This window comes from Vombatus ursinus, unplaced genomic scaffold (genome assembly GCF_900497805.2).
Source record: "Vombatus ursinus unplaced genomic scaffold, bare-nosed wombat genome assembly UNPS02009205.1, whole genome shotgun sequence".
Lineage (NCBI taxonomy): Eukaryota > Metazoa > Chordata > Mammalia > Diprotodontia > Vombatidae > Vombatus > Vombatus ursinus.
The window spans coordinates 52,775,937-52,801,957 of NW_020948983.1; the positions used below are offsets into that span (position 1 = coordinate 52,775,937).

A 26,021-nucleotide genomic window follows, 5' to 3' on the forward strand; every position below is an offset into this window, starting at 1 on the left:
CTTTTAGAAGGGTATGAAACTAATACTTGCAGGGGTAGGGTGACTTTGGGACTCTTCATGCAAAACAATGAAACAGGTAATTATTTCAGACCCCATTGTTATATGATTTTTAAAATATGCATCCTAACTTCTATTTTTTTAAACAAAGTTTTCTTTTTGGTAAAATCTAATTCAGTAGTTCTGTTTAGCTTTGTTATTCTTTATGTGTAATACTTTTACAATTTAAAAAAAAATTTTACTTGTTTCAGAATTAATGGAAAGTGTAATACATGTTCAATGCTTGGGTCCAAAGAAGTAGTTTCTGTGTATTTTGGAGGAAATGTCATTGATGTGTTATTTTTTCCAGTGATAATTTCAGTGACTTACCAGTTGGACTTTCTTATGCAATAGATCATAAAGATAGTGATTTTACTTCATCTTTTAGTTTTAAAGGGACCCAACTTAGATGAAAGTCATAGCTGACCCTTATGCAGAAAGTATAAACAAGGAAATCCCCTGTTTAGAAGATTAATAGACTCAAGTAGTTTTCTAGTTTTTAAGATACATCGTCTAAGGAACAATGAATTGAGAAAAGGAATAGCAAACTTCAGTAGTCTTGTTTTTGTTACAGGTTGTCATGAATTTATGGTAGGGAAAGAAACTGAAGTCTTAGGAATATTTAAATATTTAAAGCCTTTTTTCTGCAAGGACTTTTAGATAAGAATTTGAGCATTTGACAAAATGTAAATGCTTTTCAAGAAATTTTACAAAAGTTAAAATATCTGTTTAATGATCTCTACAGCTAATATTTTGACATTGGCATGCATATTACTACTTCCAGACTGAGTAGCAGTTAGTTACACTTTTAATTTTGAATGTATAAAATTTGCGAGAGACTTGTCGTGCATCAATTTTGTCATTCTCAAATGGTAATAGGCATGCCAAATAAATTTTGCTGACTGATATACAAGTTAAAAAAAAACCAAACCTTTCTATAACATTCTCATCAGAATTTTCACACTAATATAATTGCATTTTATTTTCTATTCATGTTTTTCCTTTTAACATTTTTTTTTGTTTTTGTTTTTGGCTAGGCAATGGGGTTAAGTGACTTGCCCAGGGTCACACAGCTAGTAAGTGTTATGTGTCTGAGGCTGGATTTGAACTCCGGTCCTCCAGAATCCAGGGCCAGTGCTCTATCCACTGTGCCACCTAGCTGCCCCCTTTCCTTTTCACATTTTGATGCTTTTTAGTGTTTTAGAGACCTTTTATCTGCAATAGGTATGTGCTTTTGTTTTTATTATTAGTTGTCATATGATTTATCTCCTATCAGAAAGTTTGAGAGTTAAGTAGATAATTTACCTTTTAATCTGTAAGATGCATTGAGTTGCCTAGTTATATTACTAACTTCAATTATTTTGGCTCAAAACAAAAATGAAGAAATCCTTTCATACTTATAATTCATACATTAATTTTTGCCTCTTGCTAGCATGCTTTGAATTTGCTATTGTAGCTGGCCCATCCTCAATGTCTAGTATTGCATTTAATTTAGTACTAAGTAGAAAACCACTATTGAAATGAACAGATATATAGCCTGTTCCACAGGAAGTGGTAGTATATATCACTATCAATTTATGTTGTAAACATAGTTCAGCTTACCATTTCCTATTCACAAAATAGATGAGCAGAGGAATTATTTAAAGTTTTCTGGTTAATTTTATTTTCTTTAGTTTTCCGATTATGTGTTTGGTATTCAGTATTTTCTTTCAAGTTCAGAATGTTTGCTGGATACTTGAGTTATTTATAAACCTTTTTCTCCATTGTGGTCATATTAGACTCATTTGGAAATGATTGGTCTGTTCATGTTTTTTTCCAAGTTAATACTAAAATGTATTCTAAAAATTCAGCTAAGTTTCGTTTTTGGGAGTTCTAATAGAAACCTGGGGATCCCAAGTGATTTTCTTCAGAAAAATATTGAGTGATTTAACAAACAAGATAAATAGGTACATTGTGAAAACAGGTTAATAGACTATGTTTTTACAAAGAATAGTTCCATTAATAATTATTTAGTGTTAATAAAATTCTGAAATCTGTTTTTCTATGCAAAAGATTATTAAAATCCTTTCTCTTAAGGGAAAAACAAAAATTTAGTCCATAACTTATCTCATATATTTTATCTCACCTTTGCTGCAAATAAAGAATTTCAGGTATTTAAAAATATTTTAAAATTCCTTCACAAGTATAAAATAAAATATATCTGTGGGCAAAATTATTAAAACTTGAGCTTTATGACCTAAAGATTACCAAAGGCTGCTGTGAATTTTCACCAACTTTAATAAAAATCTTTAGTGGGGAAATGTTACATTTTAGCCCTTCAACATATATTTTGGTAATGATTCGTAAACTGCTTTCTCTATTTCTTGGGGACTCTGAAATCTAACAGACAAAACTATGTTTATTTATATTCCCATGGACCATAGCCATGAATAATAGTACCAAAAGTAATTTTGCAGTAGTTTTTGGTTCACAAAAAATAATCAATGCATTCACTCATACACTTAGAGCTTGAAAGGATCTTAGAGGTGATCTAGTCCAGAGGTCAAGCAGACTAAAAAACTACCCAGTGTGGTCGCAACCAGGTTAAAAATGTAATTGAGAAATGTTTGACAAAATGAATACAAATACAGTACAATAGAAATAATGCTAAATTGTGGCTAAGTCCTATACAGCCCTGGGATCCATTTTTGTTTGAGTTTGACACCACTGATCTAGTCTATTCCCTTCACTTCATAGATGAGGAAATTGAGGCTCAGAAAAGCTAAGTGACTTGCCCGACATCACACAAGGGAAGCAGTGAATAGAACCCTGGTTTGTGAGTCAGGAGCCCTCCTTGGCCTGGGATTTAGTCCTTGCTCTATCCCCAGCTAGTCCACTTTGCTGGATCCTTGGGCATATCTGTATTTTACCACCTATGCATGGGTGACCCCAAGTCCTTTTTCTCTTCTCTCTCTTTCTTCTCTTTCTTGGTATCTCTTCAAATCACTTGCATTCAGTTGTCAACATTATGGAGATGACTCAGAAATCTGCATATGATCTCTTACTTAGCATATCTAATGGTCTTTTCTCAATCTTTACTCTTCTTGCCCTCTCTCCAGCCTTTGATATTGTCGATCACTCTTCTTTTTTCACTCTATCTAGGTTTTTTTATTCTATCTAAGTTTTCATGCTATTGCTCTCTCCTGGTTCCACTATCTGTCTGACCTTTAGTCTCCTTTGCTGAATCTTCATTCATATCATATCCACTAACCGTAGAGGTCCCCCAGTCCTCTGTCCTGGGCCTTGTTATCTCTCTATGGTATTCCTTTAATGATCTCTTCTACTACCTTGGATTCAATTATCTCTATGCAGATGATCCTCAGATTTGTTTATCTACCCCTAATCTCTCTTCTAACCTTCACTCTTTCATCTCCAGCTGTCTATTGGACATCCCAAACCAAATGTCTTGGAGATATCTTAAACTCAACATGTCTAAAAATTATTTCTGTATTTTTTTCTCCCAAGCCCTCTCCTCTTCCTGACTTACCTGCTACTTTCAGGGACACCATAATCCTCCCAGTCACTCAGGCTTGCAACCTTGATATCACCCTCAACTCCTTACTTTCTCCTCCATTCCCTCTTCTCACTACCCTCACCTGCATATCCAATCTGTTGCCAGGTGCTTCATAACATCTCTCTTATACGTAGTCCTCTCTCTTCTGACACTGCCATCACCCTGGTGCTGATCCTCATCACCTCACTCATAATACTATTCCAATAACCTGCTGGTTGGTCTCTTTGCTTCAAGTCTCTCCTCCCTCCAATCCATCTTCCTGTCATCTGTCAAATTGATCTTCTTAAAGGACAGGTCTGACCATGTCACCAACCCTAACCCCCATTTAATAAACTCTAATGGCTCTCTTTTACCTCCAGGATCAAATATAAAGCCCTCTGGCTTTTAAAGCCCTTTATAACCTGGCCTCTCCCTTTCTTTACATTCTTTTTACACTTTACTTCTTTCCATGTACACCAAGATCCAGTGACACTGACCTCCTTGCTATTCATCATACATGACACTCCATTTCCCAACTCCATGCATTTTCACTGACTGTCCCCCTGCCTGTAATTCTCTCCCTCTTCGTCTCTGTCTCCTGGCTTCCCTCAAGTCCCAGTTAAAATCCTGCTTTCTATAAAAAGCTTTTTCTGATCCCCTTAATGATAGGCTTTCTCTTGGACTATTTCCAGTTTATCTTGCATATATCTTATTTACACAGGATGTTTATATGTTATCTACCCCACTAGACTGTGACCTCCTTGAGAGCAGACGTCTTGCTTAACAGTGTCTGGTACATAGGAGGAAAGGACAGGGTTATTAAGTTCCTACTATGTGCCAGGCACTATGCTAAGTGTTTTACAAATAAATTTCTGATTTGATCCTTACTACAACCCTGGGAAGTAAATGCTATTATTATCTTCTTTTTTATAGATAAGAAAACTGAGGCAGGCAAAGGTTAAGTGACTTGCCTAGATGTCACACACCTAGTAAATGTCTGAGGCTCGATTTGAGTACAGATCTTCCTGATTCTAGGTCCAATACTCTATCCACTGTGCCACCTAGCAGCCTCATTCTTGTTCCATCATGTCTGATTTTTTGTGACCCTGTGGACCATACTGTCCATGAGGTTTTCTTGGCAAAGATACTGGAATGGTTTGCCACTTCCTTTTCCAATGCATTAAGACAAACAGAGGCTAAATGACTTGCCCAGTGTCAAACAGCTAGTAAGTTATCTGAGGCTGGATTTGAACTCAGGTCTTGTGGACTGCAGGCCCGGTGCTCTACCTACTGAGCCATAGCTGCTTCTAGCAGCCTCATAGGCAGCACTTAATAAATGCTTATTGACTTGTGATTTTCAGGGAGTCTTAATTTCTCTCACCCAGACTTTTTTTTCTAAGTTACTTTTTTATATCGTATATTTTACATTTTCTTCTATTTGTTCAGTTATTTTGCTTTGTTCTAATATTTCTTGCTGTGTAATGGAGTCATTGATTTCTATTTAATACATTTTACTTTTCTTGGAGGCTCTTTCTTAGAAGGTTTGCCACTTTCAGTTCTAACCTATTTATTCTCCTTAGAATTTTTTCTTCCTGAGCTTTTATTTAATATTTTTAATTTCTTCATTTTTAAAAAAATCCAATTTAGTTTATTTTTTTTTCCGAATTTTCTCCTCTCCCTCTTTCCTCCCCTCCCTCACCAATTGAGAAGGCAAAGGAAACAAAAGGTATTACAAATACATTCACAGTCACAAATCCCCACATTAACTATGCTGACAAAGAAAAAGAAAAAGAAAAAAAATATGCTTCAGTTTGTTCTCTGAGTCTATCAGCTGTCTATCAGGAGGTGGATAGCATGCTTCATCATGAGCCCTCTGGAATTGTGGTTGGTTACTATACTGATTAGAGTTTCCATTCTTTAATTTTTTTCAATGTATTAATGTAGTCTTGTGGGGGTGGCCAATATGGAAGTAGAACCACCTCTAGAACCAGTAAAGAATACAATGTAGCAGTGTACAATTATCACAATACCGTCGTGTAGAGACATGGCAAGGATTTAGTAAATTATTACTCATTCATATTTATTAACTGGTGCCCTAAAAGCTTAATTTACTTATAATAAATAAACAGTAGTTTAAGGTAATAAGTTAATATTTGTAAAGTGTTTGCAGTTCTTGACTGCAATGAACTATTTAAGTGTTCATAAGATTACTAGTCCAAAAAGGGAGGTTAAATTGCTTGAGTCCCAAATAGCTTTCCTACAGTCTGTCAGACCTGGTGATTGTCTTTGGGCCTAACGCAAGTAAATAAAGCTACGTAGTTAAGATTCTAGTATGAAGGCTATTTGGTGGCTACATAGAAGTAGTGATACAATATATGTTAGCTCTGTATTAACACAAAGGATTTTAATTTTTTAATAGCTTTTTGGATTTATCATTCATTCAAAATTCATTTTGCAAAAATTATGTAGTGCTAGGGGATGAAAGAAACAAAAAGATTAAAAAGGCATGGCTTTTGCCTTTAGGGAACTTATGCTCTAGTTATAAAGCTTTAGTGGTTGGATTAGAGAAGAAAAAGGTAAACTCTTGAAGAGTTCTACTCTTTTTACCAGGGGAAAAAAAAACTCATGAATTTGAGCTGACATTAGCATCTGTTTCAGGAACAGAACATGTTTCCTAGTCTTTCCAAATTATGGGATCTTTATACATGTATTACATCTAGAGATACTAAAGTTTGTAATATACCATATTTCACGTGTGTTGGAATTCTCTGCAAAGTAGTTGACATTCCTTTCTTCAGCATGAGCTATATTATTCAAAGAAAACATACCATTCACACTCTCTTTGTATGCATATTTTCTAGTGCGTTGGAGAATATTAAATTCAATGGAAATCTTTGTTTTTTCTTGAAACTTAACCACAAATATATATACATTTTTTTAAAACAGGAATTGACTTTAAAATAAGAACAATAGAGCTGGATGGAAAGAAAATCAAACTGCAGATCTGGTAAGTCAGGCACAAGTGTACCCCCTTTAGCTTAATCAGGAATATGAACAATATCCCATCATGACAAAAGCATCTTAATTTTCTCAGATGGTATTAGAGAAAACTAGGAAAGTACGGAACACTATATTCTGACTTCAGTTAAAACAAAGGCCTTCAAATATGGAAAAGATTTCTTTTTCTTTTTTTAATCTTTCTAGATATCTACACATCTCACCCACACAGCAAGTGCTAAGTAGCTGCAGCAATGAGACTAGATAATTTTATGATGGAAATACCTCTCTTCACTTTTGAACCGGAATAGAGGTGAACATTGGCATGGGAGATGAGGAAAAGACTAGTACCATCTCCCATCTCTATTCCCACAGTAAGTGAAAAGGAATGAGATACATCTTTAGGTTTATCTAAATGCTTCCCTATTGTGATCACTTATCTTTTACTTTTGTGTTTAGCTAGTTAAATGCCTGTAGCTACTTGGCTAATATATTAGATAGAGTGCTGGGCCTAGAGTCAGGGAGACCTGAGTTTATTTGTTGATAATTTTTTTGTTTTTGTTTTTGTTATTGCTTTTTGATGAGGTAATCGGGGTTAAGTGACTTGCCCAGGGTCACACAGCTAGTAAGTGTTAAATGTCTGAGGCCAGATTTGAACTCAGGTTCTCCTAACTCCAAGGCCAGAGCTCTATCCATTGCAACACCTAGCTGCCCTGAGACGTGAGTTTAAATCCAGCCTCAGACACTTTCTAGATGTATGACCCTGGGCAAGTCACTTAACTTCTGTCTGCCTTAATCCACTGAAGAAGGAAAGGGCAAGACACCCCAGCATCTTTGCCAAGAAAATCCCATGGACAGTATTGGTATGATATAATCCATAGGGTCATGAAGAGTTGGACGTGACTGAACAACTGAACAACTTTAAATGCCTGAGGAATTTATCAACACTTAGTTAATTAAGGGCCCAGAACTGAATAGGGAAAGAACAGTCCGGAATGAGTCTGAGAAGTTGCAGAGTCTGCTTTTAATGACCCCAAGCTTCTTCTTGAAACACCAATATTCTGTTGGTGACCCAATGATTCTTTATGACTTTGAAATGTGGAATAATACTTTCTTCAAAGAATTAAAGTTGCAGATCCAAAGAGCAATGGGAAGATGCATGGTGAGCCTGTGTAGGGTAGGATCAGTAATGAAAAATTTTTACAAAAGTAGAGTGAGTAAAAGATGATAGTAAAATTATCTATAGTCAGAAAGGGAAGTGGACTGGGAATGTAACAAAAAAATAAAAGCCAACAGATGGATAGTCTGAGAGCTATATTGGTACCCATGCAATGAAAGTAAATTTAGAGAAAGAATCTTAATATTCTAGATGGACCTTCTGTAGACAATGTGGGAGAACGTGGATAAGAATCTTGAAGCATGAGAAAGCATGGATGGGTTGCAGGCTGCACTGTTGCACTGACAGCCATGGATTCATCCAAACAATTAACTAAGATGGTTCTTATAAATGGACAAATTAAATGGTTTTCTCTTGAGGGCAAAAACCAATTGTCCCTGTCTTCATAGAATCATAAATATCAGAGCTGAAAGAGACCTTAGAGATTGCTAGTTTAATTTGCACATAAAGAAAATTGATTCCAGAAAGGGTATATAGCTGAAGGTCACATAGTCAGCTAGTGACAGAGTCAGATTTCCTGACTCCCAGGCCAAGGCTTTTTCCTTGTCTTTTTCCACACAGTCTTCACTGGAACACAGCTTTGACAACATAGGTTTTTCCTTTAATAATTTAGTAGCCAGTCTTACTAGTGCACACATACTCTGACTGGCATAAAAGTTCTAAGTACATCACTAATCATTCTTTGAATGTTCAAACATTTAATTCTTGACTTTAACGTAATGAGTTCTCTTTCCTTTATGTTCTATCCTAATGCTATTTTCTGTGTGTTTTGGAAGAGAAAGAATTCCTGATCCCATGTCCTTATAATTTTGGGTGTGAGAACAAGGAAACATGGGTCCAGTAATCTTTAAGAACTTGTTTATGAGCTTACAGGTTAAAAGAGGGAGTTGAATTATATTTCCAGGGTTGTTTTCTGCTGATATCCTTAGAGTGAGTAAGCTTTTTGTGATTTTGTTCATTATCACCTCTACTAGCAACCAGTTCTACATTTAAACCTGCAGCTTCTCACTTCTTATGGCCAATAAATCTGATAAGGCTGTTCCAAAATATTTGTTCTCTTTTCTTCCCACTGATTTTCATTCCTTTGCCCTCCCCCTCATATCTTTTTGTTTTTCCATGTATCAAATAGATGTTTTCAATTTTCTGATAGATTCCAATAGAATTTCTGTTGAGGTATGTAGATCTTAGGTCTGCACTAGGCTTTTTTTGTGTGTCTGTCTTAACCTACCAATTTGCAGGTGCCTTTCAATGCTACTTAGTTTCTCTGAGTCCAGGGATTTAGTTATTTCAAGATGCAAGTAGCAAATTTTGGGACATTGACTTTCCCACATGTCAAGAAAATCTGACTTTTCACTAGCTATTTCCTGATAAATATAACAAATGTGTAGCCTGTTTATTCCACAGAGCCTGGTGCTTATGGTGTATCACCTACCTAAAAACAGATGATTAGAGTTTTTGTTTGAAAGTTTAGAAGGATTAACAAAGAGTATGTATTGAACTCTGATATCTCAGTTTAGTAACGGGCTCTATTGCTTACAAAATTATTCACCAAATCCAATTTAGCTACTGAGTAGTTTCTACATTATTTCAGCTCACTTGATTATTTTGTGAAGAAATTTATATTAAAAGGAAATTTCTTTTGTTAAATCCTTGTAAGTAGTTATTTTAATAGTCCCTCTTGGAGTCAGAAAATTTGAAACTATTATATCCTCCCACAAGTTTGGAATGGCATTATATTCCAGTTTCCAGTAGAGTTCACTTATTTTTCTCTTGCTCTATGAATCCCTGAGATCCAAGATTTTTACAGATGTCTTTGTGATCTCCTGACAGGTTCTGTAACTGCTACCACCTCCAAATTTCAGGAGTTCCCTGGGTTCCTTTTCTTCTTTCTTAAGAAAATACTGCACTTATTACCCTGAATAATGTCACCCATAGTTTATAGTTTTTCTTCAATAATGATGACTTTTAATATTATTGTTTTCTTTCTTTTGAATTCTAGGGACACAGCTGGCCAGGAAAGATTCAGAACAATCACAACAGCATATTACAGAGGAGCCATGGTGAGTATATATTAAGGTTTTCTAACTATTCAGGTGAAAATAAAATGTTAATTACTCCTTTTTTTCAAGATTATAGGATTGAAGTTAGATTCTAAATTATGGTTGTCATAGTTGAAAGAGCTTTCTTGATAAGGAAAACTAGAACTAAAAATGTTTTTTTTTTTTTGCCATGCTCTTTGCTATTGTCACCTTTTAGTGATAATCACATGGTTACAAGTTCTGAGATTGTCTCATACTTTAACATATCACTGGCCTTATGACTGTTCTTTGTTATCACATTCTGCTTGTCTCTTCTTTCGTCACACTGTTCCCTCACTAAGTCACTTCTTATCTTTCTCTGTGTCCACCCTAATGTCATCCTTTCCTGTGGCTCACCTATGTTGGATTTCTTTGGTAGCTTTTTAACTGGTGAGGAAATAAGTGACTGGAAAATTTGTAGCTCTATGAAGCTTCAAATCTAGTGGAGATAAATATTGTCCACATAAATCTTGCCCACCAGATCCTTCTTTGTTACTTATTGATCCAGCCCCAATTTGATCCCTTACTTTTTGGCTGTTGTTTTCTGGATAGCTTGGGAGTAAGGCTGGCCTGAAGTATAAGCTCAGTTTTAGTCACCATGGCTTATCTCTGGCTCTCAGACCTACCTTCAGGAAGAGTCATATTGGAACTTTGAATTGTGATACAATTTTAAATATGTTCAAAGGTACTTTGGGGCTTTAGTACCAGCTAGACCTGAAATGTTTCAAGATACATCCTCATAAATAGAAATCAAAGTTTAAATGGCTTGCTGGTAAGGTGAGAAGAACTATCTGATTGCTATTATAACTCTTCAGCTTTAGACAAATTGCTTAAATTTCTGTTCCTTTAATTCATTTTTTGTTAAATTGAGATCTTAATGTATTAGAAGAAAGATACTCTAGATTTTGGATCCAGGTGTTAACCTCTCCATTGTCTTCAGCTTGAAATATATAATATTAAAATGAAGTATAATGTTTTTTCTGGTTTGTTGACCTTTAAATTCAAAGACCTTTTCGTTATGGTGCTAAGTGTTTTAGAAATACTGAAAATGGGGTTTATGGCTTCAAGTCAAAGAATGTTTACTAAATCTCTTATAAGGGCAGGTGAGGTGCTATTGTAGGCTCTGGGGATACAAAGAAAAATGAGAAATATACCCTCTGCCCTCAATTAGCTTACATTCTGGACTGTACACTTCAATAGATTTGTACAACAAATATACTGTATTTGAAATATGTATGATTTACCTCGATTATTACTGAAATTTTGACTACCCTACTTTAGAAGAAATCATTTAAAAGTAACATGGTTTCACTCTTACTTCAGAAGCAATATACAAGGCAATTTTTAAAGAAGCATAAATTGTGTGATCATGATCTGTTGTAAATGTGATTGCTGCTTTTAACATTAGATACCCCTTCAATGCTAGTCCAGCCATTAGGGAAAGCAGTTTGGACCTGTGTCCCCAAAGCTATTAAACTGTGCATACCTTTTTACTCGGTCATTTCACTACAAGGTTCCTACCCTAAAGAGATCAAAGAAAGAGGGAGAGGATCCATATGTATAAAAATATTTGACAGCCCTTTTTGTGGTGGCAAAGAATTGGAAATTGAGGGGGGCTGTACGTTATTTGGGGGAATGGCTGAATAAGTTATGGTATATGAATGTGATGTAATACTATTGTACTATAAGAAATTATTAAAGGGATAGTTTCAGAGAAACCTGGAAAAACTTAAATGAACTGATGCAAAATGAAGTGTGCAGAACCAAGAAAACAGTTTATACAATAATCATAATATTGTAAAGACAAACAGCTTTCAAAGATTTTCAAACTGTGATCCACACAGTAAGCAACCACAATTCCAGAGGACTCATGATAAAACATATTACCCATTTCTAGGTAGAGAGGTAATGGATTTAGAATTCACATTGAGGTTTAAGGGCTTGTTTTGTTTTGTTTTTGATATGGCCAATGTGGGAATTTGTTTTGCTTGATTATATATATGTTTGTTATAGGTTTTGTTTTTCTTGGTTTCTCAATGGGGAAAGAGGAAAGGGGTGGGGGAGGAAGAAGGAGGGAGGGAAAGAATTAGGACCTGAAAATAAAATAAAATTGAATTTAAAAAATACTCATTCAGTGCTACTTAATTCTGATTTGTATCACAGGACAAAATGAAATGGTTATTTCACTTAAAACTAATGTGACTCCTTATAATCATTAATTAAAACTTAATTATGATCAAAGTTTCATAGTATACAAAGTTTGTAAGATGCTTTTGGGAAAGATTCATAAGTAATAATGATGTATAATGTAAAAAATAATCAAATATGTTTTTTCTCTCTTAGGGAATTATGCTGGTATATGACATCACTAATGAAAAATCTTTTGAAAATATTAAAAACTGGATAAGAAACATTGAAGAGGTATTTGAGGAAAAATTTTGTTTAGTGGTAAAATAGGGGAGGGGCAGAGTGAATGGTAGTCTTTGAAACTAACTTTTCCTCAAGGACTAATGAGGCGTACTTTTATCTACCTAGAAGTTAGATCATTTGCTGAGATGTGTGAAGTTTCTATAAAATTATAGAAGAGCTGAATTTCTAGTATAATCAATCTGGCTTTTTTCATTAGCAGTAAACAATCTTGACTGAAATTGAATTCTCAAAATTGAACTATGGAGATTTGGTTTGATTTGGAACCCCAAACAAAATTGCTCAGTATGGAATGAGTACACTGGATTGAGAATGATGATTGGGATGAGTGTTGGCTTGACTGTTTACTGGCTGTGTAACCATGGGAAAGTTAGTTTACTTCTCTGTATTTCAGTATCCACATATGTAAAATGGAAAGGTTGATATTTGTAGTACTTACCTTGCTGGGCTGTTGGAGAAGAGGTACTACCCAGGGTGTCCCAGGTGCAGTGTTGAACTGTGAGGGCTTTCATTATTAAATTATTAATATTAATTATTAAACCTTTAATAGCCGAACACTGCATGAAGATTTCTGGACACTGTATAAATGCACATTATTCATATTCTTACAACAAAAAATTGAAATGAAAGGATTTCACAAAATTTTAGAGCTAAAAAAAACTTTAAAAGATAGTCCAAGGAGCAGCAGGACAGTGAACTTCCCCTCCTACTTCTCTTCCCCCGCCAAAAAAAAAAAAAAAAACAAAAAAAACCCAAACACCTTCCAGACAGATCTAGAATATGCACCTGACTCAATTCTGATTGGGAAATTCAAGAAAAAACAAAACAAAACCGTGAGTCATTTTTGCAGCACAGGTCAGCAAAGGGAGAAAACTAGGGAAGTCTAGCCAGGAGCATACTGTGTGAAGCATTCCAACCAGGAAGAGGCTATGTATCAGGGCTAGAAGTCCCCGATCAAACTTAAAGGGGCCTAAAATTATATAGGGTACGGGTACAGGTACCATCTGGCCACTCTGTTGCTAACTACCCAGGTGGGGGTCAGAGATCCAGAGAAGACTGAACAGGGGACTGGCTCCTGTGGTTCCATTCCAGGGTGAGGGCCTTAGGCTACATACCAAGCAAGGATCAAGTTCAGAAGCAAACAGAAGCTGTGTGGCTCAGACTACAGAGGCAAAGTGGGATCTCAGTTCAAACTTCTAGTACAGTCTGAAGCCTGCAAAGGAAGAGCCAGGACAAGACTCTCAAACCAAAGGGAATTCACTTTATAATAGCAGCACTTTCCAGGTGACTGAGGTGAGTCTAACAACTGTCTACTGAAACTCCAAAGGAGGCAAGGCCAAAGATCTGTTGCTCAGACCCAAACCCAGGTTGGTAACTTAAAGAGCTCAGATGAAGGTGGGAGGATAACTTTCAAGCTTTGCCCTTGATCAGACCACTTTGGGAGCACTGACAACTTTCAGGCATCCAGCTTGAACTGCCCTGAGATCCTAGAATAGCACAATACTTAGTTCCCTAAGAAAGCAACATCAGGATCAACTTAGGCACTACCTCCTGAAGTGCATAGAGCCCAGCCCTAATATAAAGTACAAAGACAGGAAGTAGGCTAGAAGAATGAGGAAACAAAGAAAGAATTCCACCATAAAAACCTGTTGTGGTGACAGAGATACTCAAGATACAAACCCAAAAGTAGAGAATGACTCCAAAATATCGACAAGCAAAGCCTCAAAGAAAAACACATCTTGAGTACAAGTTCCACTAGAATTCCTGGAAGAGATAAAGCAAGAGGTTTGTTTTTGTTTTTTTTTTTAAAGAGCTAAATAGGTTTTTATAAATGAAATGAGAATGTTAGAGGAAAAGATTTGAAAGGAAATGAGAGCTATGGAAGAAAGAATTGGAAAGGAAATTAATAGCTTTGTGCAAGAGGTACAGAACCTTGCCCAAGCAACAAATTCCCTGAAAATTAGCACAGACCATTAGAAGCCAATGACTTCATGAGACAAGAAGAACATTAGTTTAAAACAAAGTCAAAAGACTGAAAGTATAGGGGGAAAGTAAGGTATTTCATAGCAAAAACAACTGACCTGCAAAACAGATCGAGAAGAGACAATTTAAGAATCACTGAAATTATCTGAAACCATGACCAAAAAAGAACAAAGATACTATGTTTCAAATTGTGATGGGGAACTTCCCAGATTTCTTAGAACCAGAGGGAAAAATAGAAATTAAGAAAATCCATCTTTCAGATAAGAAAGGCTCAAGTGAAAACTTCCAGAAACATAGTAAGAATCACAGACATTTTAGTAGCCACTGCTATGAAGGATCTTGGAATTTGACATTCTAGAATGTGAAATATCTAGGCTTAACAACCAAGAATAACTTACCCAGCAAAACTGAGTATAAAGCTATAGGGGGAAAAATGGATCTTTAATGAATTAAAGGACTGCGAAATATTCTTGATGAAAAGAAACTTTGAAGTACAAAAGAGTCAAGAGAAAGAGGTAAACACAATCATAAACAACCAAAGATAAACTATTATATAATAGAGGAAAATGATAGGGTTCCCCTCTGAACCTATCACCATCAGTAGGTCATAGAAAGACTCTAATTAGACAGAAGGCCTAGGAGTGGTTTTATTATGTCTTAATGATCTTAAAAGGAGAATGGGAAGGGAAAGGAAGAGAAATACATAGTGAAGAAAGGGAGAGGAAAGTTAGGTTATCTTACATAAGCTGGGGTACACAAATAAAAGTCTATACAAACAAGGAGGAAGGGATGGGAAAATGACTGGCACTTGAACCTCTTATCTAAACTGATCAGAGTTCATACATACACACACACATACACAGAGAGTTAGGTACAGAAATACATTTTACTCAACAGGGAAATATGGATAAGAAGGAATTAATTAGAGGGCAGGTAAATTTAGAGAGGGCTTAGTCCTCAGTAAAACAAACTCTGAGAATGTATAAAGAATATTTTTAGCTCTTTTTGTGGTGGCAAGAATTACAAACTAGGGGTTCCCATAAATTGGGGAGTGGCTGAATAAGTTATGCATAAAATGTGACAGAATACTATTGTGTTGTAAGAAATAATGGAGTTGGTTTCAGAGAAACCCAGAAACACTTACATGAACTGATGAAGAGTGAAATTAACAATGCCAAGAGACCAATTTATATAATGATGACAATATGGTAAAGACAATCAACTTTGAAAGACTTAGGAACTCTGGTCAGTGTAATGACCAATCATGACTCCCAAGCACTGATGATGAAACATGCCATTCATTTCCTGATAGAGAAGTGAAGAATTCAGAGTGCAAAATGAGACAATATTTTTTTGGACATGGTCAATGTGGAAATTTATTTTGGTTGCCTCTATATATTTGTATCCGGAATTGTATTTTTCTTTCTCAGTTTGAACTGGGATATGAGAGGGAAGGAAGGTGGATTTTTGCTGATTAAAAAAAATAAAATTTAATTTTAAAAAAGGATGAGAAAAAAAGATCTAGTCCAATCTCTTCATTTTATAGATAATGACACTAAGACCCCAAGAGATTGTCATCAGTCATTGTATAGCTAATTAGTAGTTATTGTAACTAGAATTCAAGTTAACTGATTCTCAATGCAATGTTCTTCCCACTAGCTCTTGTTATTTTATTATACTTTTGCCCTTATGACATTTTTTCACCTTCTTGGAAACCCTTAGATTTGAAGGTATAGAAGCTGTAGTTTAATTTAGGCTTCATAAACATTTTTTAAATTTGAGAATTTTTTTTCTCTTTAACATTTATAAAAAGGGACTATCAATATGAAATGATTTTTAGGCATGTCCATATCAACCTCCAAAGAACTTAATCTTACAGTATTTATGGATCCAAGATATCTTTCCTACTATTTCATTCCAAATTGTATTATTGGTAGTAATAATTCAAAAAGTGGACCTGTTGTGGATAGATAAGTTTCATATCAACTTGTTCATGCATAAAATAGCCAGATCCCATAATGAAACTAAGCAAATCTTTGCTCAGGCTCCCTGAAGTCTTATATTATGGCTTCCTCTGTCTTGTTTACTTTTTTCTTTTTAAGGATAAAGCTTTATATCAAATAAATTACTTAGTTTTATTTATTACAAAATGTATACATATTTCTGACAAAATTTAGAATTTGTCTGTTGAATATCTGTTACTTGCCTCAAGGTCTCTTTACAAGGTTTTTTTTTTTTTTCCCCTCTGTAGCATGCTTCTTCTGATGTTGAAAGAATGATCCTGGGCAACAAAAGTGATATGAATGACAAACGACAAGTATCAAAAGAAAGAGGAGAAAAGGTAATTTTGACTGAATACCAAAATAGTTGAAATTTATCCAAGATAAACAAACATCATTTGTAGCATTAAAAAAAAAAACAGCTTTTATTCACCATCCTGAGTATGTATCTGATTTATAGTTCTTTAAAAGTAGATATTCACCTAAGAAATAATCCATATCAGAAAGGTGTGGATTAGTATTTACATCTGAAGCTACTGAGCTAATAAGTCATTGCTTAGAAATGTGTTACATGTTGTTTATGAAGAGAAAGGCTTTTCAAACTCCTTACAGCATTAAAGGTCCTGTCTCTAAGTTTGTTGTGTAAACATACCCAGAAACTTTGATGGTGAGGGGCATGGGGATCACAGTATCAATGAAGTTTTCATAGCAGCTAATTCTCTATTTATAATTTTTATAAGAACTTTTTACTGCACAGTAGTCACAAATCACTCTACACAAGTAAGCCTTTTAGTTCTTCAAGCTATGGATTAAACTTTTCATGCTGTTTATCAGAATTTTCATAACTTCATGTCTGCTTAACTTAAGTACTTAGAATTCACTTTCAAAAAATAGCATTTTTATATATATCTTTTAAATTGGTTTCAAATGTTAGTTTTTAACTCTTATAATTTAGTTTTATGCTTGGTTTAAATGATATGAGATATATAGTTCATGTGTTTCAAACAATGCAGATATTTTTTCCTCTTACAACATTTACCATTAGTGGCCTTCAAGTAGTATAAATTACTTATTTACTATTTGGGAGTAAGTGAAAAAGTAAATACTTCATTAATCAAAAAAAAAAAAGAATAAAGTATGCATCTTTGGTACTTAAACTTGTTTCTATACTGCAGGATTCTGTTACACCAATGAATCCATTCCATCACTATTATAATGGCTATTGAAAAATTGTACAAAAAGGGCTAATTTCAGCCCTTAGGCAAATGGGCTGGCTTAGGCATACCCCCAATTAACAACAAGAGTTTCTATTTCAGAGCTAAAAGATAAAAGAATGTCCTTTATCTTGTTGCTCTGTGAACAGAAGATACAGGTATTTTGAAAATAAAAGTTGTAACTTTATTACCTACCTTTAATACCTAAGTCAAATGATTATATTTGTGATTATAATACAGTCTGAATAAGAAGTCAACATAACTCCAGACTTCCAAGATAGACAGCTTGCTTCTTACACTTGAAATGTAAATCTTAGAAACTATTTATAGGCATCCTCTGTCTGATCACTGTGGGGAAGGATCAGGAGAAAACAGGAGGTTACCGTGTGTTTGTGTGTAGATAGATATACACACACATTCTTGTTTTGAGTATGTCAGTAGTTTTATATGTAATAAAAATCTTTTTCATTTGTTTTACAGTTAGCAATTGATTATGGAATTAAATTCCTTGAGACAAGTGCAAAATCCAGCATAAATGTAGAAGAGGTAAGAGATTCTTGGCTAATTAATTTTTCTAGTATTTAGAAGCATACAACAGAACAAATTCCTTAACCATTTTGCCTCTTAACCTAGTAAATAAGCTTATATTGACTATCTATAGTCTACATTTTTTTTTTTTGCAACTGACTTTTATGCTGACTCTGGTTGTTGGATTTCTAGTGTTCACTTTTCACATGGATTTCTGTTGCTCAATAGGGAAGTAAGTTCTATTGAATTAAAGATGGAAGGATAATTTCATTTTTTCATTCACCTGAGAAGTTAGAAGTCTTGCAGTAGCAGATATAGTAGTCTTCCTTACCTATTTGTAACTATTTATGTCATCTTAGAAATGCCCAAAGCAGAAAGATATTAATTGCTTTCAAGTCTGTGCCTTAGAACTCTGTCTCTCAGGAGGACTGAACTGTTAATTTATTAAGCAGATTCCTTTCTTCTACACATTTGTAATATATCAATTATGTCCTATGACACAATGGTATTTGACAACAATGTCAGATTTATCAGAAAATATCTTTAATTAAATGATAATAAATTGGAAGGTTAAAACACACATAGAGAAACCCCTGTAAACTCAGTTTTTTAAAAGAAAGAATTGTTGGTAGTGTCAAACATTTAGTTTCTTAGGGCACGTGATTTACAATTTAGACTTGAATGGATTAAGAGCCATTTCTGACACTTAATATGACCACGGGCAAGTCATTTAACCTCTGTGAATCTCATTTTCCTAAACTGTAAATGGGGATAATAATACCTATAGTACCTTTCTCACAAGTTTGTTGTGAGGATAAAATAAAAAAAAAGTATGTAAAGTGCTTTGTAAAACTTAAAATGGTATATAAACATCTGCTATACATGGCATGCACACATATATGTGTATGTATAGCATTTATAAAGCACATTTATAAAACACTTTACATATATCATCTTGCTCATAACAATCCTGTAAGAAATGAGTAGAAGTATTATTATTAGCTCCATTTTATAAAAGAGGAAACTGAGGCTTATAGAGCTAAATGACTTTCCAAAGGTTTCGTAGCTACTAAATGGCAGAACTGGAATTTAAACCCATGTCTTCTGACTCCTAAATTCATGTTATTCTCACTATGCTAAAAGGACAGTTACTGGACTTTTGATTTTATTGACATAGGGAACTACAGGATGAAGAAACTTTTTCTACCAATGCAGGTTGGCAACTTCTCAGCAATTTGTAGTCTTAGAGAGTTTCCTAGCACGCCAAGAAATTCCCAGAAACACATAACCAGTTGGTATCAGAAGCAGGACTTAAACCAGATCATTTTGGTCTGAGACCAGCTCTCAACCTACTACACCATGTTGCTTTTATATCATGCTATTTAAAATATGATAAAACACCTTAGAGAACTACAAATTAAGTGATTTTGAGATTCACTTTGACTGAAGATAGCAGGAGATCAGAGAAGACTTCATGAAAGAGGTGTAGTGTTCAAGCTGAGCTTTGGAGGGTGAGAACGATTTCCTGAGACGGAGATGAAGTAGGGGATAAGATAAGTGCATTTCAGGAATGATGCAGTATGAGCAAAAGCATAGAGGAACAGAATTTTTAGGCTTGGCTGATCTACAATGAAAGGTTGGTTAGGGCCAGGTTGTAAAGTGCTATGAAAGCCAGAGTCATGAATCCTATGACCAACAAGATGAAGTACTAGACATTTCCTCAGTCAATAAATAATTATTTATTAAAGTTATATTAGGGGTGGGCCTGATTCCACCAGTATCCAGTTGGTTTAGGTTTGGTGTTGGAATGAAATGAGATTCTCATAGATCATTCATCATGTAACAGAATTGAGCTTTACATTAACCTTAACATAGAAAAACTATATTCAACTGGGATAACGTAGCACTCAGCCTGAGTAGATATGGCCCCTCTCCCCTCCTTATGGAAAAGTATCTGATCAATAGAACAGGGAAAGGTGACTTGAGCAGCCTAATGTCAAGTCAGAAGGGCCTGGATGGGCCTTGGGTGACCAGAAACTCGTGTCAATCTGGCCTAAAGCCACCAAGAAGCTGTGTTAAGGGATGCTTGTCTTGAGTCTCAGTAGCCTGGGACACTCAAATTACAAGGACAGCTTTTTCACTGTTAAGGGAAAAAATCTAACCCATGCAGAAGGGGGGACCTTGGTAAGTAGTAATCCTATTATAATTTACTATTTTCCAGACATTGTACTAAGCACCAGGAATACAAAGAAAGTAACAAATGAAGTCTTTGCCTTCAGAGGTCTTAAATTCTAATTGAGGAGATCACCAAACAATCTTATATATATAAAATATATGCAGTGTAAATTGGAGATGATCTCAGAGGAGGCATTAGCAGTGAGGGAGAAAGTGAAGGGGAAGGTCTCTTGCAGAAGGTTGAATTTGAGTTGAATCTTAAAAGAAGCCAGGGAATCCAAGAGGAAAAGGTGAGGAAGGAGAATTCCAGGCATGAGACACAGCCAATGAAAATGCAGAGTGAGATGTAGTATCATTTACAGCCCGTATGGGGTCGAGACCCACAGTTTAAGAAGCACTGAAAGGATTGGGAGAGGGAAAAGTTTAAGAAGGCCTGTTCTAGAATATCCAGAAGACAGCAATTAGCAGTGTCAGAGGTTGCAAAGAGGTTAAGAATGATGAGGATCCAAAAAAAGGACATTAGATTTGATAAATAAGAGGTCATTGGTAACTTTGGAGAGGTTGGAAGCTAGACTGCAGATGGTTTAGAAGAGAGTCGGAGGAGAATTGGAGGCACCAGTTTTAGGTGCCTTTCTCAAGTAAACAAGTCAAGTCAGCAAGTGTGTTTTAGTCAACTAGGAGTTTAGTCACAAAAAAGAAGAGAGGTATGGGAGATACCTAGGCATTGGCTAATGTGGATTATAGGATAGCAAGGATTTTTTAAGGATGGGGTTTTAAGGATGAGTGTTTTTATAGGCAGCAGAGAAGCAATCAGGAGATAGGAAAAGATTAAAGATAGTGGAGAAAGTAGGCATATTAGAGGGAGAAATCTGTTGGAGAAGATGGAATGGAACCCAAGGTACATGTAGAAGGCTTTGCTGTGGCAATGAGAAGAATCACCTCTTTCTGTAAGACAGGGTGAAGGAAGAACTAGCGGAGGCAGATGTCTGAGTGATGTGAGATGAAAAAGGGAAAAGAGAGAATTCTCAACAAATGGCCTCAATTTCTTTATTTTTTTATTTTCGTGAAGTAGGAGGTAGGGTCCTCAGTTGAGAAGGTGGGGAAAAGGTCTTAGGAGGCTTGAGGAAGAATAAAGGTTTGGTGATGACAGGGAGTGAATAGAGTAGGGAGGTGTAAAAGGAATACCTTACTGCAATGAGGGCCCAGTTAAGATTATGTAACAAACTTGCTTCTTGGTTTTCTCCTAAGAATAATGGTGGGAGAAATCCATGGTGGGGGCTTAACAAAGCATGATCAGTAATAGGATAAAGGGGGCAAGGGACTTCAGCGTAAAGGATAAGGTAGAATTTAACTGGTTCACGAGATAGGAAAGGGTGGAGAGTATAGCCTCTTTTGGGGTGATGGCCTGAAAGGGAACCATGGGATAGAGGGATTAGAGGTTATGTCAAGGATGAAAAATAGGGTTAAAGGTCATAAGGCAGAGGGGAAAGAGGGAATGTTATGAGGTTATGATCAGATAAAGGAATTTTGAAGTTAGTAAAAATGGAAAAACACTTGTGGGTGATGGCAAGATCAAGGGTATGACCATTTGTGAGTGTAGCTGAAGTTGAGTGGAAGAATAGTCTATATTAATTGAGTAGATTGAGGAACTGGTAAGTTTGGGTATTTGTGAGTATCGATGTACATTCTGAAGTCCTCTAGAATGAGCTCTCACTGTCAGAAACTGACAAAAGAGGAATTATATACCAGTTAGAGCAATTACAGCTGTCTCCCCACCAGACTAAGAAATCAAGAAGTCTAACAAAGTAACAACCTCCCTTGACCACTTGATTAACTAATCCCTAAGCTGCTCATTTAGCACTTATCTCTCCCTCCCTCCATCAGCTTCCATGTTCCATGCACCAGGGTGCAAAACCACTCCCACCAACTTGTGCTCCAGGACCCACTTAGCAACTTTCCTGCTACTGCTGCAGTCTCAACTGGAATACTCTGCTCCTTTCCTCACCCCACTATTCTGTGCAACATCAGACCTCAACTCTGCCCAAACATTTGTGTTAAAAGGAGAGGTAAATGAGGGCTGAACTCATTCTTCTCTGCCTGGGATGAATGCATTTAGCCAGAGAACTAAAGAATGGTGGGAATGAAGGCGGAGTGCCAGCTTGTGGAGCTATACTAGGCCTGAAGAAACGGGGATTGGCATCCAACTGTTGCTAGTCCAGTCCTCCCAGAAGTCACTTGGGGCTGTGACTAAGGCCATTGGAAAGTCAACTCTCTGAAGTGGAGGAAGCTGAGACAGCTTTGAGGTCCATCCAGAAATAAACCCACCATCAAAGAAGAAGGAATAAGAAAGTGAGTGATAGGGGATGTAAGTGGAAAAAAACAAAATTACTAAGGGGTTTAGGGGAAGGAGGGGAAGACAGTTAAATGCCTAGAACATAAGCAGGTAAATTACCTGGAAAAAATAGTAAAATCAGAAAAGAAGGTTACCAAGACACTTAAAAGATTGCAAATCTCTAAAATACCACAAGAAATTAAGTCAGTACCTGGTGAAACACAAAACCCTGTGGTTTTTAAGAGAGCAGAGAACTGCAACAAGATATTCTTGAATGGTTCAAGAGAGAAATCAGAATCTTAAAAGCAGTTAAAAGGGAGCAAATAGCAGAATTTGACCTCTGCAACTGAAATAATCATTAGAATAAGAAAAACTTGAATTCATGGTGGTAAATCTCTCCAAGGAAGTGAAAGAGAAAACCAATTTGGAATGCAAATATACTGAAGTAAAAGACAATTTAGAAGAAAAAAAATCAAATGCTAGAACACTAAAAAAGCACATGATTTCTATACAAGCAAAATACATTGATCTTGGAGACTTTAGGATCATAGGCTACATGGATATGGGAAGCATAGAGAGAAAATTGTCATAAGGTTGAACCAAAGCTGTGTCATAGATTCTTTATTTGGCATATCGTTAGAGATGGTTTTATTGCCCACTGTGATGTGGGAGTTGGGTATAGAATAGAGTCAAGAAATTAATCTTCACCGTTTTTATCTCGAGACAGTGAGAATATCTAAGATATTTTATAGGCAGAGTAATACTCAGGCAGGTACTGAAAGAAGATGAAAGAATAACTTAGGGATAGAGAAATAGATTTGTGTGTACTTTATTCATTGATGGTTATTGAATCTATAAGAACCTATAGGAAATCATTGCTTTGCCCAGAGTACTGCTATTAAATTGTTAGTAGTTTGATGCAAAAATAAGTAAGGCCAGAGAGATAAGATCTAAATTAGGTAAGGATTGCTTCTTAGAAGCTCAGATCAGAGACTATATTGAAGAGTAGGTCCTAGTCCACTGAAGAGGAGGATAGTTTTTTAAACTTGTTAACAAGAGGGTTGCTAGTAATTATAGTAAATGCAGATTCTTTTAAGTGCAGGTAGCAGAAAAGGGGTCCAGGAACCAAGTAGCTGACAAGAAGTTCACATGGGGTTCAGAAAAACACCTCTCTGAAAGAGCTGAACAATGAAATAAATGGAGGGAAATGAGGCAGTAACAGAAATTGAATTACTCCTACCACCCATCTCCTTTGCTTCTATTCACATGTTAATAAGTGGGGCTGGAGGAAACCATAAAATGGTGCTGACATTATCCATATAAACATAGTATCTAATCTCAACTGGGCCCTCCATGCGGCAAGCAAACATTCTATTCCTTCCCAATTGATTTGCTATTCCACTCTCCATAGTGGCTGTGCCAAACCACCTTGTCTCTCTTCAAGCCTTCTTTTGCATCTTCTCTAGCACCCTCTTAGCTAAGGACTTGGCCTCATAACTTCACTGAAAATATGAAGGTCTAGACCTCCCTCTTTTCCCCTCCTTTTCATCTTGTACCACTCGGACATCTTCCTTGTGATGTTTAAAAGGTTCAAAAGACATAGTTTCTGGGTAATTAATCATTTTATTAATAATGCTAGCATTTTATTAACAAAAGAGTCATTGACACTCTTGAATGCCAAAGACCTCTCATGGAACCCACTCAATGCTTATATGTCCTTGGAAGGGTGTTCCTGAGGGTGGCAATCAACTCTGATTGGTTAACAAGTAATGAGAGAATGAATATTATAATGAGAGGTGGACTTATTCCAGTGAGGATCGTGGTATACATGACACTGAGCACCCAAATCGTAGTCAAAAAGACTTATCAATTTTCATATTGCCCATATAACAAAAGGGAGAATCCACATTTTCCCAGACCTGTCTGAGTAAACACAATGAGCAGAAATCCACCCATTCACAGGTGCGGCCTTTTGAAGGAGTCCAAGTTTTACAGAAAATATCCTTTTACTAAGAGGATTTGTTCTGTGAAGTTTGGATTCAGTCAAAGGGCCAAACTTGGGGACCTAGAGGGCCACATGTGGCCTCGAGGCCACAGATTCCCCACCCCTGTCCTAAATTAAGAATTTCTTTACTGTCTTCGATTAGCTTTTTACTTTTTTACTTTTAATTTTTTTTACTGTCTTAGCTTTCATGGCTGAGTAATTCTTTGAGTAAGATTTCCCACACTGGTTGATTTCTGGATAAGGAAGTAGAAAAGGACAAAAACCTTGGGTTTTTGTTCAATAATTAGTTATTAAATACAAAATAGAAATAATCTTTTCTCTCATCCTCCATTTCCTCTTTCACTGTGGTCTCAGATGAAGAGATAGCTTTTCTCTTTGCCCTCTACATACAGCCTTGATCCAGCAGATTGTCCCTACTATCATCCCAACTCTTATCTTCAATTTCTCTCTATCTACGGGCTCCTTCTCTGCTACCTATAAACATGCCACATGTCTCTCATCCACAAAATCATCCCCATTTGATTCTACAATTCTGATATTTATCATTCTATAGCTTTTCTTCCCTTCATGGCTAAATTCCTTAAGAAAACCATTTGTCCTAGGTACCTACACTTCCTAATCCCTTACTCTTTTCTAAATTTTCTGCAATATGTCCTCATCTTTCAACTGAAACTGTCCTCTCCAAAGTTTTATCTTTCAATTGCCAAATCTAATGGCCTTTTCTCAATCCTCATCCTGCTTGACTTCTACTACACTTGACCTATCGATCACATTCTACTCCTAGATACTTCTTCTTCTTTAGGTTTTCAGGTAGTTTAGGTTTTCAGGTAGATAATAGTTAGAAATAAAAATGAACAGTTAAAGATGAAGGTGAGAGAGATTATGAAGAAGGAAGGCAATAATTTATGAAGGTGAAAGTTGAAGGATCCTAGTTACAGAGCCTGGAATAGTTGTGATTTACTTTGATGAAAGAAGGCAGACTCACATAAAACATTCTATTTTTTTTTTTACTCTGAACTTAGGAAATAAAATAAGCCTTTTCATTATGTAGTAGAATGGGGTGGGGGTGGGGAGGTGGAGGGGAAGCTGATTGCACATGAAACTGCAGATCTATAATGTACAACTTGTTATTCCTTTTAAATGTACATTAAAGTTATCAAGATGGCTACCATTAGACACAATTATGTATAGATATATATGTAAAATCATTGTACACATGCTTCTATTTCTCACTTCTTTCTCTGGATTCAGATAGCGTCTTCTTTCATAAGTTCTTTGTGGTTAATTTGGGTATTTTTAATGGTCAAAATGACTTACTCAAAGTTGTTCTTAAAATAACATTGCTAATACTGTATACAATGTTCTCTTGGTTCTGCTCATTATGTCTTCATTATTTTGTGCAAATCTATCTGTGTTTTTCTAAGATCATCAAACTCATCATTTCTTATAGCACAGTAGTATTCTATCATGATCATATAACACAGCTAGTTCAGCCATTCCCCAAATGACAGACATCCCCACAATTACTAGTTCTTTG

General features: G+C 35.8%; 1 protein-coding gene across 1 annotated transcript in view; it reads left to right on the forward strand.

Annotated features, from left to right (window-relative positions):
* The window catches only part of RAB8B (RAB8B, member RAS oncogene family), a 77,425-nt gene that overhangs the window by 48,479 nt on the left and 2,925 nt on the right, over positions 1-26,021 (forward strand). Inside the window, exons 2-6 of the mRNA XM_027852210.1 lie at positions 6,515-6,575; positions 9,742-9,802; positions 12,164-12,241; positions 16,482-16,571; positions 17,925-17,990. Coding sequence (XP_027708011.1) covers positions 6,515-6,575; positions 9,742-9,802; positions 12,164-12,241; positions 16,482-16,571; positions 17,925-17,990 — 356 coding nt within the window. The remainder of the gene's footprint in view (positions 1-6,514; positions 6,576-9,741; positions 9,803-12,163; positions 12,242-16,481; positions 16,572-17,924; positions 17,991-26,021) is intronic.